We start from the raw sequence: 15,317 nt of genomic DNA, 5'->3' as shown, positions 1-15,317 counted from the left end.
GTTTTTCTTAAATTTGGTGTTTATTTTTGTGTAAGGGGTGGGAACAGTATGTCTTAATAAATAATGAAAACATAAACTTGCAGTATGACAGTTTTCTGAAGGAAAGAAACATAGTATGATAATGCAGCATCTTTTCTACATCTACACAAACAGATGTGATTGCATTTGGGAACCAGCACTGTCCATACACCAGGTTCACATTTTCTTCTTCTAATAGTTTAATGACATTTAGGAGGAAAGCTTTATGAAGCAAAAGTAAGCCTGTCACTTATTTTACTTCACACAAAACTGTAGTTTTGACATTACTTAGGTATGAATAAGTTGCTTTACTGGATGTTTTGGGGATGTCATGCAAAGGAAGATGGTTTTGGTTTCCATGAAGGAAATGGTTTTCAGTGGCTGGATATTTTGGAAATCTTTGTCTCCTGTCAGTGGAAAGTGCAGGAGCATTTTTCTGCTTTCCCCTGCCTGTCTCTCCAGCTGTTATCTTGCTTTCCAGTACAAGAGGAACAGTTCCCTTTTCCCTTGTTTCTAGTTTTCCTCCCTTTCATCTGCAATTGTCTATTCATCTTTCTTTTTATCTTAGGCTGCTGTGGTACAGAATATGCAGTAAAAGCCCAACCAGCACTGTGGAACCAGTGAGCTGGGAAGAGCCCAGCTCTTTCCCGCTCTGTTTCTACAAAAGCAAGTGAAAAATACTTTTGTGCAACAGGGTCATTTCCCCTTTTTTTAGCAGAAAATCTTCTGCTAAATCTTCAATAATTTTCTGCTTACACCCTCCTGCCCCTGCAGGCAGACAAAATAACTGAAAATAGCATTTGCAGGCAAAATAACTGAAATAACACTTTTTTGTGGATAAAGAGAAGATAGACTTGGGATGCAGGAAGTAAATCTTTGGGGAGACCTCAAAGGTTTTACCAGCATGGTTGCTTTCATCAATTGCCAGTAATGGCTAAGGTCTATCAGCCTGTAAATGACAGTACAAACATGGCAAGTCACAGTTGATAGGACTCCAAAAAGTTTTCACTATCATCTTATTCCAGGAATGTGTCTAGGATTGTACACAGAATCTCATTCCAGGTAGTTTTCAGAAACGGAGAAGCAAAACCAAATTAGTCTGACAGATAAATAATTGAGAAGAGATGAAAACTCCACCCTAAACAATGGTCATTGGAACAAAAGCAGAAACTTTTCCAGACCTCCAGGATCTTGCATAGGTTAGAACTGCTCTCATTTTACCTGTTTAGATTCCAACGTATCTTTACTTAGCATTTTGTTTTGTTTCATTTTTTTAAACTCATTGTCTTAGCACATTTTCATACAGAAAGTTCAGCAACTACATTTGAAAAAAAAACCAAAACACTTTGGAGGAGTCAGTTCTCATTTGAAACCACTATTTATTTTACAGGCCTGTGTTTAGAAGGTGCTGAATTGTTTCACTTCTAAGTTAATAAACAAAACTTTAACTTCTAGTAGATGCAAAAAAAAGTATGTAAAGTTAGGCAAGCAAGAAAAGGATTTTATCAAAAGAAATACCTCCTGATTTTACAACAAACAGTACTTTCAGCCAAACTACAAAAATAGGTGAATATCAAGCATTTTAGTTGTTCTAGCTGTAATTTTAGAGAATTCACATGGTCAAGGATTTACAAACATTTTGTGAGATGCTGTGCTAGCAGCTCCTGGCCTTGTTCCAGGTTCAAACATTGCTGCAAGGTTGGCATGTGTTTGTAATATATGCATGTAATATATGCAACAGTTTGGAAAGAGTTGTATTAACAGCAAGAGTTCAATTCTGCTTGGACATGTGACCTGTTAGATCAGCTGTACTAAACAAAAAATAATATACCACACTAAGACAGCAGGCAGTAATCTCTCATACTTTTATTTTCACAATTTTCTATTTCTCTGTTTGTTTGGGAAAAGTAGGTACCCTGGGGTGTGATCAGTCCGGTTTGCAGACTTTTTTTATCAATACATCACCTCTGTTCATCCAGTTTATCAGGTGACACTTAAAAATACACCTTGCAGCTTACTTTTCCTCCTAGTAGCCTCATATATAAAATACAAAATTTCATTTCAGCTGGAATAGAAATTGTAGTTTGGATTAGGAAAATTCTTATACTTGTTAGGAGAGAACTTCAGGCATTCCTGTTTTACTTCTGTTGATTTTAAGGTGAATGCAGAATTTGAAATCTCCTGTAAAGCCCTTGCTGTAATGTTAAGTATACATTAATGACGTCAAAAAAGCCATTTTTCATAACACTCACGCAGTCCTATATAGATTGCACTGAGGCATGTTCAGCTGCTTGCCTCAACAAAAATCAAATCTGAGCCAAAGTGCCTCTTTCAGTGGTCTGTGTGCTTTTGGTATAACCTTGTAAAGAATGACTTGCAAAATAATCAGTAAAAACACAACTTATCATCTCTGTAGTTCTTTAATTACTGTGAATACTTTAAAAAGCAGGCTGATTCTTGTTTATGAGATGGGAAGGAGGAAATGTGGAATTGTACAGTGACTTGCCCCACACAACAGATTCAGTGAAAGAGTGGAAACTTGTTCAGTGATGTGGAAAGGACAAAACTAACCCCCTTTGGCCTAGCTGTGCCTTGGGCTGGCACTGGGGCAGTGGGGTAGGACTGCTTCTTTTGGTGTGGTAGACATTTTATGGTTATTTAAAGTGTAAAGCAAATTGCAACCCTTAACCTGTTTAGCCAGATCGCCATTTTACATAGGACAGTCAGTTATATCAGCTGCAATTTGTGAGAACAAAACAAGCCCTCAGTGTTTTGTCTTTACCTGATAACAGAACATATGCTCAAAAGACAACAGGGGGAAAAATTACATCGGTATCAGTCAGGCTTGGAAAGTTTTTTCCTCTATATGATTTTAATTAATGTTGAAGATGCATCAGTTGCACTGCAAATTGCTTTCAAAAACCGCTGAACTCTGTGAACTTGCCCTCCGTGAGGGTTCCAAGGCACTGACACGGGTGTCCCAGAGATGATGTGGATGCCCTGCCCCGGGAAGGGAACAAGGCCCGGTTGGATGGGGCTCTGACAAGCTGGTCTAGTGCAAGGGATCCCTGGCCACGGCAGAGGCGCTGCTTATGATCTTGTGAAAAACGCCAATCACTTGTTTTTAAAATTTTTAAAAGTTTAGTAGTAATAAAATAGTTAAAAAGAATAGTAACACAATTAGAGTAATAACAATTTGGACAAATTAAATTAGGACAATATGAGACAATAAAAACAAAGAGTTACGGACGTCCGGGTACCTTTTTCTGGCATCACGAGCCTGAAAAAGGACCCCCGTTAACAAAGGATTAACCCTTAAGAACAATAGCCTGTTGCATATGCATACACTTCATACATGATGCATGAATTCCATTCAAACACAGGATTCTGTCTGGTCAGCGTCAACTTCTTCCTTCTAATCCTAACAGCGCCTCCAAGCCGGGAAGAAGTTGGTTTCTTCTGATAAGAAGGCAATAAATTCCCTTTCTCTGAAATATTTAGGTGTCCTGTGGCTGCTATCTCGCTGCAAGCCCTTTCTGTTAAACAAAGCATCCTACATAGCATCATTTCTATTTTAACAATTTTTATAACCTAAAACTATATTTAACACAGTACTTAAGAAAATTAATACAGCATTATTTTCTAACACAATACATATAATATTCATTTTAAAATTTGCGAAAAGCCAATCATAAAATACATGCATTTTTCACAACCTTTAAACCAACTGCCAACCCAAACCATCCTTTCAATTCTATGATAAACTTCAATCGCGTGCTCCATGGGAGAGCATTTACGGTATCTCCGCCCTGCCACGTCTAATTAACAACAAGAACTCGACATCAAAGCCTAATTTCACCACCTCCCGTGTACATTTGGACAGCGCCGGCGCCGAGGCGGCCTCGCCCAGCCCCGGGCTCCCTCACACGCAGGCGCGGGCGCCACCGAGCGGCGGCGGAGGGGGGGGCGGGCCCGCCCGTGGCCTCGCGCGCGGCGCCTGCGCCCGGCGGCAGCGGCGGCGGTGAGAGCGGCGCGCGCGCGGCCGCCATTTCGGGCGCCGTGAGGGGCCGCGCGTCCGGCAGCGCTCGGGACGCGTCCGGCAGCCCGGGGCGGGCCGGGGCGGGGCGTGCGCGCTGCCTGTTTCCTCCTTGGAGCAGTACTTAAACCAGGTGAAGGAAAAAACGTCGAATTTGTAAAAATAAATTAAAAAAAAAGAAGAAGAAAACAAGCCCTAATAATTTTTGGTGTTAATCTTTCCTTTTGCTAGGCTCTTTATCTCGGGAAAGATGGCAGATCCCTGGCAAGAATGTATGGATTATGCAGTTGGTTTAGCAAGGAAAGCTGGGGAGGTATGTATAAGCTCTTTATAAATAATAAGGTGATTTATTGAGTCTAATATGTATATACCTTCTGAAGGAGGTTGATGTTGGAATTTCTTTTGGGTAGTGTTTTGTCAAAAACCTAAATGGGCAGAATAGTTTGTGATGTTCAAGTACAAGATTAGAGTGTCTTTTATGTTTGAAAATCTGTTAACTCAAGAAAACAACTTTGCACTTTTCCTTGTCTTGGAGTCCGATTAAAGACTAAGGAGTAGCTTCTGTTCCTTGAATTTGATTTAAAAAATAAAATTCAGAATTGCGGTAAACAAAGAGCATGTCGATTTTCACCCTTAAACTACTCCTGTCTGCGATATTATTTTACCACCTGAAAGCTGGTGACAGTCTTTTCTTGGGGACACCTCAGTGAGCTTTGTACCGGGACTCGTTGATGGCGCTCAATGCCATATTGTGTTCCCTCTGTCCTTGGAAGTGTCCAGGGCCAGGCTGGACAGAGCTCTGAGTCTGCTCTAGTGGAGATGTCCCTGCCCGTGGCAGGAGAGCTGGAGCTAAATGGTCTTTTAAGCTCCTTCCAACCCAAACCAGTCTAATCTGTGATTGTTTCTCTTCATGAAGACTGCTTTGCTTCTGTAAATAAGAACCATCCCTTACAGTGGTGATATTTTGCCATATGAGGTGTGAGATGGCTTAGAACAAGAAAAGGTTTGTACATCTTGGCAAAGCCTCAGCACAAGTGGTTACCAAATGTTTTGGTTCTTAGTAGTTCTACTTAGTACATTTGAAGGCTGTGGCAGGCAAACAAGATGGCACATGTAACAATTCTGTCCCCTGGAGCTGCAAAGTCTGTGGAACATTGTCTCTGCAATGCCTCATTTAATAAAGTCTTCCGTTAGAAAATCTTTTTGAGTTACAGTGAAATAATTCTGTGGGCTGTGAGACATGGGTTCTTGCTTAAGCTGATGCTGACAGTTTTAAGATCATAAATGCCAGGTCTGGCTAATAATACCTGACTTGAGCTCAGTGTTAGGTGTTTTATTCAACTCTGGTATTTAAATTTGTAAATCTAAAATTTGTCCTTACAAAAGGGATTCCAGTTGCATCTACCTGGAGATCTTCCTTTTGTACTTAGATTTAAAGCTATGTAAAACTATGTACTGAATGGGAACTAGATATGCAAGTCCCAGCTCCTGCAGTTAAATCCAGGTTATGTCACTGCTTGTGTTTTGTGTGTGCAGTACAGAAAATGATTGTAAAAATTATGTTAGGTTTTTTTGAAATATTTATTTGAAACCTAATATTTTCCATATTGCTAACAATGAAAGATATTTTTTTATTTGTTTTTGTTTCAACAGATAATCCGTGGAGCACTCAAAGAAGAAATATCTGTTATGACTAAAAGCTCACCTGTAGATCTAGTGACAGAAACTGATCAAAAAGTAGAAAACTTCATTATTTCTTTGATAAAAGAAAAGTATCCTTCTCACAGGTATGGCTTGTTGTATGCTTTTGACAGAAGAAAAATGGAAAGTTTATGATTTTGCTTGGCAGAGTTTTATTACAGCTGGCATGCTGGCAAGTTGTAGCATTACCTTCAATAAATTAAGTATTTTAGAGTAGTAGTGGGATGAAGTTTTGCCCAGGGCTGTAGTAACAAAACAAGGTGTCCCCAGGTTTACTGTCATGAGACAAAACTTAGGCTGAAAGTCACTTCCAGTTGAGAAACTTCCTGGTTATTGTGTTGGAAATTGAAAGGTGGCCCCAGGAGACCTAACCCCCAGATTTCTTGTCTGCTTTTGAAACTAGTGTGCCTTTGCTGTCTGTGTTGGATAGGTCCTGTGGAAATGAGTGTGCAGATCTCATACAGTTTTACAACATAAAATATCCTTAAAAGAAGACAGGGTCTTCTTCTGCATGACAGAAAGACTGTCATACAAAATACTGGTTTTCTTATTGCTCTTCCCCTTTTTTCCCCTTCTTCCATCTCCTTCTTCCAACTTTTTTCCCCTTCTTCCACCCCCTGAGAAATGTACTCTTGAAGGGTAATCTGTATTTTGCTTACATGGGTCTGTCTTTAGCATTTTGACATAATGGCTCAAGCTCAGTGCAGTTTCCTTAAAGTCAGTTTGCTAATTTTTCTTTCATTTTCTTGGAGATTTTGTTATTGTAGCTATGTAACATGAAATGTAAGAAATTGATGTAGAACTGGAACAGCTGAGGTGGTGCAAAAGTTCAGCAACCAAATTAGTGTAAGCATACAGACTTTGTGGAATGACCTTGAAGTAACAGTTTCTGTGACATTGAAGAGCATTTCAGAATATTTTAGCTTCTTTTTATTTTAGGTAACCAGTGTCACATTAGACATAATGGTGCTGAACTTTCTAGTGAATTACTCATCCACCTATATTCAGTCTCGTTTTTCTGAAGGTCTGCTGCTCTTTGGAAACATGCTGTTTCTCTCTGATTAGTCATCCTCACTTCTGTAGTTAATCATAAAACTCCCAGTCAATATTAAAGAGACCTCATCTGTTTCCTCGCAGCAGTTATTTTACGTGGTTTTGGAGGAAAGTGTGTGTTTGCTGCAAACTTTTCATAGGTTGAGTAATGTGTGATAAATTGTGACAACCTGCAAAAGGCCTCAAAGAGAATTCCTCCCACTTAGATTCATTCTAATAATTTTGCAGTCTGAAACACTTTTCTGAGTAGCAAAACTTGTGGAATTTGGGGTGCTGTGTCCTGGGGTTTAGTACTGTGGCTGAGCATGCACTCACCCATCTTCTTCAGGAACTCTGGTTTGAATTTCATCCCTTTATCATGTTACCATTTTGTCATGCTTGTAAAACTAAACTTTTGAGATTAACAACTTTCTGTCAAATTTGGGTTGAAATCAGTCTTCAAATTTAACAGTTGCTGCATGTTCTAACAAGGTATGTAAGACCACAGAGACATTCTTCACTGAAAACACAAACTGTAAAATAATGTTGTATAGCACAAATAAGCTGAAAGGTGTAAACAGTTATAGCTGTTTTGAACAAAATTTGATGATGCTGTTATGGAAATAAGTTACAAAAACATCAGTGTTCTGAATTCTAAATTCCGGTATTATTCTAGTATATTGTGAATGCTAAATTCTGGTATTGTTTCTATGTTGAAACACAAAATTCTTTTCCCCACATATTGTGCTTATCCTTGACATCATAAATACTAATGCAAACCTGGTCAGATATGGTTGGTGCTTTTTGGATAAATACTGTATTTGTCAGCTTTTTGCATACGATCACTGGTGATACTCAAAGCTTCATCTCACTTTTAAGAATTTCAATGTCAAGGACAGTGTTGTAATTCAGACATTTTAAACATTTTCTGTCTTTAAATGTGTTTCTACTCTAGCTTTATTGGCGAAGAGTCTGTTGCAGCTGGAGAGGGCAGCATTCTGACAGATAACCCCACGTGGATTATAGACCCTATTGATGGAACCACCAACTTTGTACACAGGTCCACCTTTCATTTTTTTTATGTTAGCAACCTCATCTGATTACCCTTTTTCTTTCTCCAGTTCCATGAAAGTGAAGTTGTTCTTAATTTTTAAACTGTTTTAAAAGAGATTCTATGAACTTGTTAATAGTTACAAATTGCTGCTTATTGAGAGCCATTGGGCAGTCTTTGCAAGCATTTTGATATTCCTGTGAGTGTTGTAATAGTCTTGCTCTGTTACCTACATCACCTGTTCCATACGAGGCCTGTGTTATATAGCAGGGGTCAGCAGCCTTTGGCATGGATTTCAAAGATAGATGGGCAGATTTCAACAGGAGCAGGATACAGAATAAGAAGTTGCAGCATCTTCAGAAAGAAAATAACAGCTTCAGGTGCTGATTTCTAAGAAATTTCAAATCCTTTGAGGTCTAGGAGCCCCAGCTATGAAAGAAAGCAGGATATCACCAGTAATTACCAATGGTATTTCACACCCAAGATGAGGAGGGGACTTACAGTGTAATGCTGAGAGCCTATTAATTACATCTTTTAAATGTGATAGATTATGGCCCCAGTGAGCTTTTGTGTGTCTGCTTGATTTCAGTTTTGAAATGACTGCTGCTATGTGCACAATGGCTTTGAAACACCTTCTGAATCCTGCTGAATAACATGTTCAGAAAGTTATAGGGAAAGAACGCATTCTGCTGAATCCACAGGCTTAAAAGTTGGCATTTTTTGCAGAAAGAATAAAAGCAAATGTCTAGGAATTGAAAAAAAAAGTAAAAATTAATTCATTGGTTGTTTGTTTCAAACTTGGACTGAGATGCAATCCGCCATGTCTTACATAGTCCCACTCTCTTCACTCTTCCTGCATTCTTCAACATCTCTCTTTGTCATGGCTTTGGTGGAGAAAGGGGAGGTGGTGGGAGAGCTACCTTGGTTCTTTCTATGAGACCATTTTGGCCAGCTTGTTCCTTCTGAGAAAGGTTGGTAGCATAGAGGTCTGTTTGCATTCTTTGGCTGCAGAAAACAGTCCCTAGGCTAGGAACAGCTCTAACAGGAATGGCAGCCCCAGTGGGTAGAAAACTGTGTTTCAAATGGTAACCAGTGTTGTTGGCTCTATTGTCAGCTAAATTGTGCAAATTGCAGAAAACTCAGTTCTGTATAGTCCAAGATTGTTTTTGAAATATAGATTACATTTAACTGTCTTTATTAAGAGTAAACATGGTAATGAAAGGAATTTAGTATCTACTATAAATTAGTGAAATGTTTTGTTTTGTAGGTTTCCATTTGTGGCAGTTTCAATTGGCTTTGTTGTAAACAAAAAGGTATAGTTTTTATTACTTAATATCTAATCAAATTCAAATTAATTGCTTGCTTCTAGTTACAACTAAGTTCTGTAATTTCCTATTTCACAGGAAATAGGAATAAAGGGAAAAACCCCAGAAGGTAATTTTCCTTTTTCTTGCAGATAGAGTTTGGAATTGTGTACAGTTGTATAGAAGACAAGATGTATACTGCCAGAAAAGGAAAAGGTGCATTTTGCAATGGTCAGAAACTGCAAGTATCAGGCCAAGAAGGTAAGCTGAACTGAGGAGCTTCTTTCTGGTAATTGCCAGATTGCAAGTGGGACATGAGAAATTTGGGGCCTGGGCATATTGATATTTCTTAGCTCATAGTTTTGTTTTGCAAGACTTTCTTTGGCCATGGGCTGTCTAGTTTTAAGAAACAACTTTTATGTTCTCTTTGGTGTATATGATGTGGTCTGTGCAAAATCAAGGCTTGGGAATTGAAGATTTTATTTCCCATGTATTGTGGTTTTGTTAGTTTGTTTCTTTGTCTTTGATTCCCTATGTGTCTGCAAGCTGTTTGAGATGTTTCTTTAGAGTGAAACAAATCTGCCAAACAATTCAGCTTCTCCCAGGTTGGTTTAAGTCAGTACCACTCTTCTGTATTTACAACCCTACATCAAGTAAAATCCATGCTTCAAATGACATCCTGTAATATCTGAAGACTTTTTTAATTTTTATAGCAATAGAATTCTGTTTAGTACTGGCATCGGTTAATGTATATGCTCAGTTGGAGCAGATCATGCTTCTTTAATTGTATTTTTTTCCTGCAGTTTTCCAAATAATGACAGATTTTTATATGTTTGATATATGTACTATTTTATTAAGATACTTCATACTTTTATTCAGTCTTATAAGAAAGCAATGAAGTAAACTCTGCTAGTTACTGTGGCTATTTAAGTTGTGCTGTTGGAAAAGTGAGGTTTTGTTTCTTTTCCAGACATTACAAAATCCCTTTTAGTAACAGAATTGGGGTCAAATCGTGATCCAGAGGCTATAAAAATAATTCTTTCTAATATGGAAAGACTTCTCAGTATTCCTATTCATGGGTAAGATACTTCCTATTTCTATGAATATTTATATATACTGGTGGTTAATATTGTAAATACAATAATTTTTAGAAAGCTTTGGTTGCATTATATTTGACACCTTAAATATGAAATATGATTTCAATGTTTCTGTCTACTAGCTTCCACAGAGAAACTGTATTTAACTTTTTCAAGCTGAGACATGCAACAGAAAATGCTAACAATTAGTCTTGGGAAGCAAAGCATGTTTGGGCTTGCAGGACTACAAAGTGTTGTATTTAGTAGTTAAAAAAATTAAATACAATTTTGTGCCTTTTTTTCCCCAAGATAAAACTGGATGAACAGAAGCTATATGACATTTCATAATTTCCTTTCCTTGTAGTAATGAAAATTGTTTTTTATATATATATAAAAGACAAAAGTAGATCTCCCTTTGCTCTTTCAAAACTATACAATTTTAATCTGAGTAGTTTGAATTGTCCATAAACTTCTCCTATTTTGTTTGCATTCCCTGCTTTTTCTCCTCCAGATAAGCCAGTCTACATTTCCACAAACCATCTGGTATAAAGTTGTTTTCAGTAGACAGTTCTTCATTACTCAACCATATCTGTGTTCCTGATCTAACAAGTTTTATGCTGAGATTCTCAGGATTCTTGTTTTGACACTTAACATGTAGTTTTTTTCCTATTTTCAAGAAGTCTTCTGGTGTTGCTAAATGATTTATGCTAAGATGTAAGTAGGAAATACATTTTAGATGTGTTGTGAGTTCAACTTAGCAAGTGTGACTTGTACTAAAAACTGCAGTTATTTCAATTAACAGTAAACTGTACATTAAATTGTTATTGATAGCAGCTAAACTATTGCAAGATGCAACTTAAATCAACTTCAGTCTCAAACTATTGTTTACAAATAAAATGCCAGAAGAAACTGGAATTTGTGACACAAGGGTTTGGTAAAATTATCCAGACCAAATTTATGCTGTGTAATTTATTTTTTATGATTACTGTTAGAGGGTTTGGAAGGTCAGAGATGTTTACTGAGTATCACCAGAGAAACAAAAAAAAAAGTTTTCAGCACTGAAAAGTGTACACTTTCCTTGAATTCAGGCATTCAAAGAGCAGAATAGACTGTTACTGTTTCATGGGAAATGATCTTCCATAATATGTTTTAGTTCAAGAAATTATTTAAAATGTGTTTAAACAAAAATTTATTAACAGAATTTTGTACATGTAATTTCTACAAATTTGCTGTATTTTGAAAACTCTCCAAAGTAACACTTCATTTCCATTTTTCATGTTTCACTGCAGCACTTCATCATGCTTGCTCTAGTTCAGTTCACTTCCATCATGACAATTCTGTGTTCTCTGTATTTTCTATTACAGACAATGTAACTTTTTGCAAACTCTCCTCTGTTAAAACATCATCTTGTCTCTCCTGTAGGATTAGAGCTGTTGGTACAGCAGCTGTGAACATGTGCCTTGTGGCAACAGGTGGAGCTGATGCCTATTACGAGATGGGGATTCACTGCTGGGATATGGCAGGAGCTGGAATCATTATTACTGAAGCTGGTGGAGTGCTGCTGGATGTAACAGGTAAATGCATGGGCCTGCATGATACTCTCTTGTCCTTTTAAATGGCTGATGGGGAGCAAAATGTAGCTGAAATGAGAAGGCAAGTTCTTTTCAGTCCTCTTTTCAAGCTACCACTACTGAGCAGTTCCCAGCCTGTTAACAGATGAGGAACAGGTTAATTGTATGTTCTTGAGCAAGATGACAACCTTTAGTCTCTTGGCTGGACTCCTGGAAAAGTGAAGAAAGACAGTAAACATCCATTGAAGAGAATTTAAATGCAGCTCGTATGAGATACTTGTTGTGTTAAATGCATTTTGTCCAGAGGAAAAATTTGATCCTAAATAATAATGTATAATTTACACTCAATTTTTTTCAGTGCTTATTTTCATACCAACTTTTAATTTTCTTCATACATAAGCTGGTTGCTTTGTTTGCTTTGCTTTTTAGGTGGACCATTTGATTTGATGTCTCGGAGAATAATTGCAGCAAGTAGTCGAGCTATTGGGGAGAGGATAGCCAAAGCCCTTCAAGTAATTCCTCTGAGAAGAGATGATGCAACCAACTGAGCACCAAAGCTGCACCATAAATGTCCTTATCCAATGTTGTCTCATTTTCCCACATGGTGGTCGTGCTGCCTTGAATAGATGGTAGTCTTTCAGTACTGGTGTGGCTGCTAAGTAGAGCTTTGAGGTTGAACAACATTCTAAGTAAGCTGTAACTGTTGAGTATTTTATTTAACATCACAATTAGATAAAATCTAGAAAAATAAGTAAATATATGCAACTAGTATTTTCATGTTTTATACTATACTGGAACACATAGCAAGAGACTCTGATGTCTAGATAAATAAAGATCTCTAGTTCTGTCAGTGACAGAAACAAAACCCACTGTCCTAACACCACATCATCACATCTGATCCTGAACCCAAGAAGATGAAGGCATTACTGTTTATGCAGTCTTTGTCTGGTCTCCAGTGTATCCATTTCCTTACCTCATTGCAGTTTTTATAGAGGTGGTTCACACATTTCCAGACCTGTTTGTTGCTTGTAGTTTTGGCTGCAATTTAAAGCCTTTATTACTTGCATATCATTGGTGTTGTAGTCATCATTCTGTCTTTCCAATTGTAGATAGACACAATCTCTTTAGCCTCGTTTGTGGCCAGTGCACTTGCAAATCCATTACAATTTCAAAAGTAATAGTTATTGTGCCAGAAAATATGTTCACCTTCCAGAATCAAGTTCTGAGCACACCTATCACCAAATGCACTTACTTGAAATTAAGATGCAGTATGATTTTAATTTTAATTTTGATTAAGTTTCTTCATGGATGAGTGTGTTTCAAAGTCTAAGGAATCATTAAATCCAGGAGAGTTTTCAGTACTTCAGCTGGCAAAAAAAATAAGCCCATAGTCCATATTTTTTACATAATTTTCTAATTTTATCGTAAGCTACAAAAGCAATGCACAACCAGGACCAGGTTTCCATTGTGTTTTACAGAATGTACACAGAGGAAGATGTATACCTGAACGTTAAGGGCAGTGATTTAATTCTAGGTGTCAGTTGTTGTAAACTTTAAAAATTATACTGTTTCTCTTAATTTTTGTATTTAAGATTGTTAAAAGCATGAGTGCACTGTTCAGATAATTAATGCACTTTAAAAAAAAGATGTCACATCAGTTTTTAGACTGGTTTTTTTTCGTGTTGAAAAGAAAGTTGTCTCACTGGTTGTTTAGTTAAGACACAACAGTGCTTTGGAAAACCTGACTTTATGTACTACTGTCCCACTATTTTTACTTGGAAAAATGGTATATTGAATTTTCATGAGATTGCATATTATAAATGTCAGGTTCTTATGTCAGTTGATTTATGCAGATTTTTCAGAAACACTTAATTTGATGATGTATGTAATTCCAGGTGATTAATGTTGGCAAGGTCAGCCTCCTATTTGAGACACTCTTAGAATTACTTTACTTTTTAAATTCCTGTTGACAAGGATGTAAACCTTCTGAGCATTTCACTGTAACTTTATTGCTGTAAACAATATGTGTGGGATCATGGTTATTTTTGAAATGTCTTCTGTACCATTTCTGTGGCTTTTGTATAACAAAATCTGTATAACTTTATTTGTGAAATGGAGATATGTCTAAAAAGTACTTAAGATGGGAGAACATGTTAGAAATAAATACATCTTAGCAGCAGTGGCTTTAGCTGTGCTTCCTTTCTTAGCATTCATCAGGTCCAGTGCTGTGACCCATCAGGCTGGATCTGGGGGCCTCAAACTGTTGGAGTTGAACACACTTCTTCTTGGCCTCTGATGTGCTCAGGTCATAAAGTGTCATGCCTTTTGATGCAGGATTATGTGTGCACCTGCAGTTGGGTTTTGGAGTGAATATTTCAACTTCAATGAGATCATGGTTCATTAATCATCTCCAACCTCAAACTTTAGACTCAAACTTTATGGGTTATCTTGCCAGTCATTTGTGCTGGAGGTCTGTCAGCTCGTTGAAGCATGTGGCTTTCTCATTGTTAGGTTTCCCAGTAATGTTATCTGAGGAAAAACTTGTTATGATTCTTAACTTGGCCCTCTTCACTCTCTTTGTGTTGGAAACTAGGCATTGTCTTCTCAGATACCTCTTCAATATATGCCCACTTCTTTTGTCACGTGAAAGGACACTGAAATGTAATTATTAAGTTTAAAGACATTTTGTTTCTAATCTAGCCTGCAATTTTGACAAGTTTCTGTAATAAAACAGAGAAGTCAAGATTGCTGTGTATTCAAAATGCTTTTGAGAGTTTATATACGAGCTGGTACCTGGATGTTCAAAACTGTAAGAGGTGTGGTTTTGTTGCTTTGAAAGATGGAGTGGCAGAATTAATCCTCTTAGATATTTTGAAAATAATTTTAAGATACGTTTATATATTTACAAGATAGCTTTTGCTGGGCAATGAGACAATTGGATAGGAAGGGCAGTTGCCACAGATTGAACAGACTTAACTGTCAATCAGGAAGGATTGAGTGTACAGGAAACTTTCTTGCTTAGCTTTTCAGTGAACAAAACAGGACTTCAGCTGGAAAATTCCACTGTGGTTTGAACCTCAGCTCTGAATGAAGAACACTCAAAATTTACAGGTGAAAGAAGATCAAGTGAACAGAGTCAGCAACTGGAGTGAGTGAAAAAAATTTAAAATACTACTGGAAATAAAAGCAAATAGCAAATTTAAGCAGTCCTTTTGCTTTTATTTTCAGAATTTAAATGGGCAAACATTGTCACTACAGTTACTACAGAGCCTACTGCTCATCTTAACAAAGGTCTTCAAGGAGGGGACTGATTTTTAGCCTAAAACACTGAAACAAGTAGTACTACAAAATGGGTAATAGTGACTTCTAGCACTGCTGTGTATGCAGGAGCCTTCATCTACTGTCCTGGCAATCATCCATTGCTGGTGCTCTCCATTTATTGATTTTCTGATCAGTTGTGATTGTTTCCCATGATGGCCTGCAGAGCCTTGCTCTAGCTGCAAAGCAGAGTATTCCAGTAGATGCAAT

General features: G+C 37.5%; 1 protein-coding gene across 1 annotated transcript; it reads left to right on the top strand.

Annotated features, from left to right (window-relative positions):
* The first annotated feature begins 4,091 nt into the window (after positions 1-4,091).
* On the top strand, positions 4,092-13,968 carry IMPA1 (inositol monophosphatase 1). The gene is made up of 9 exons (XM_063170902.1): positions 4,092-4,187; positions 4,286-4,367; positions 5,708-5,841; positions 7,743-7,847; positions 9,106-9,151; positions 9,295-9,403; positions 10,113-10,221; positions 11,641-11,792; positions 12,219-13,968. The coding sequence occupies exons 2-9, from the start codon at positions 4,305-4,307 to the stop codon at positions 12,335-12,337; spliced, it is 837 nt and encodes a 278-aa protein (XP_063026972.1). The 5' UTR covers positions 4,092-4,187; positions 4,286-4,304; the 3' UTR covers positions 12,338-13,968.
* The last annotated feature ends 1,349 nt before the right edge of the window (positions 13,969-15,317 follow it).

The sequence above is a fragment of the Melospiza melodia genome, chromosome 1 (assembly GCF_035770615.1).
Source record: "Melospiza melodia melodia isolate bMelMel2 chromosome 1, bMelMel2.pri, whole genome shotgun sequence".
NCBI lineage: Eukaryota > Metazoa > Chordata > Aves > Passeriformes > Passerellidae > Melospiza > Melospiza melodia.
Note: the sequence above shows the minus strand (reverse complement) of the source record. Positions and strands in the feature narration are given on the sequence as shown.

What these genes read in the sequence shown, in the direction of transcription:
- IMPA1 (XM_063170902.1), top strand. Translation starts at nt 4,305, where the DNA reads ATGGCAGATCCCTGGCAAGAATGTATGGATTATGCAGTTGGTTTAGCA. An exon ending in TAGCAAGGAAAGCTGGGGAG is followed by an intron (nt 4,368 to 5,707) that starts GTATGTATAAGC and finishes TTGTTTCAACAG; the next exon opens with ATAATCCGTGGAGCACTCAA. An exon ending in GAAAAGTATCCTTCTCACAG is followed by an intron (nt 5,842 to 7,742) that starts GTATGGCTTGTT and finishes TTTCTACTCTAG; the next exon opens with CTTTATTGGCGAAGAGTCTG.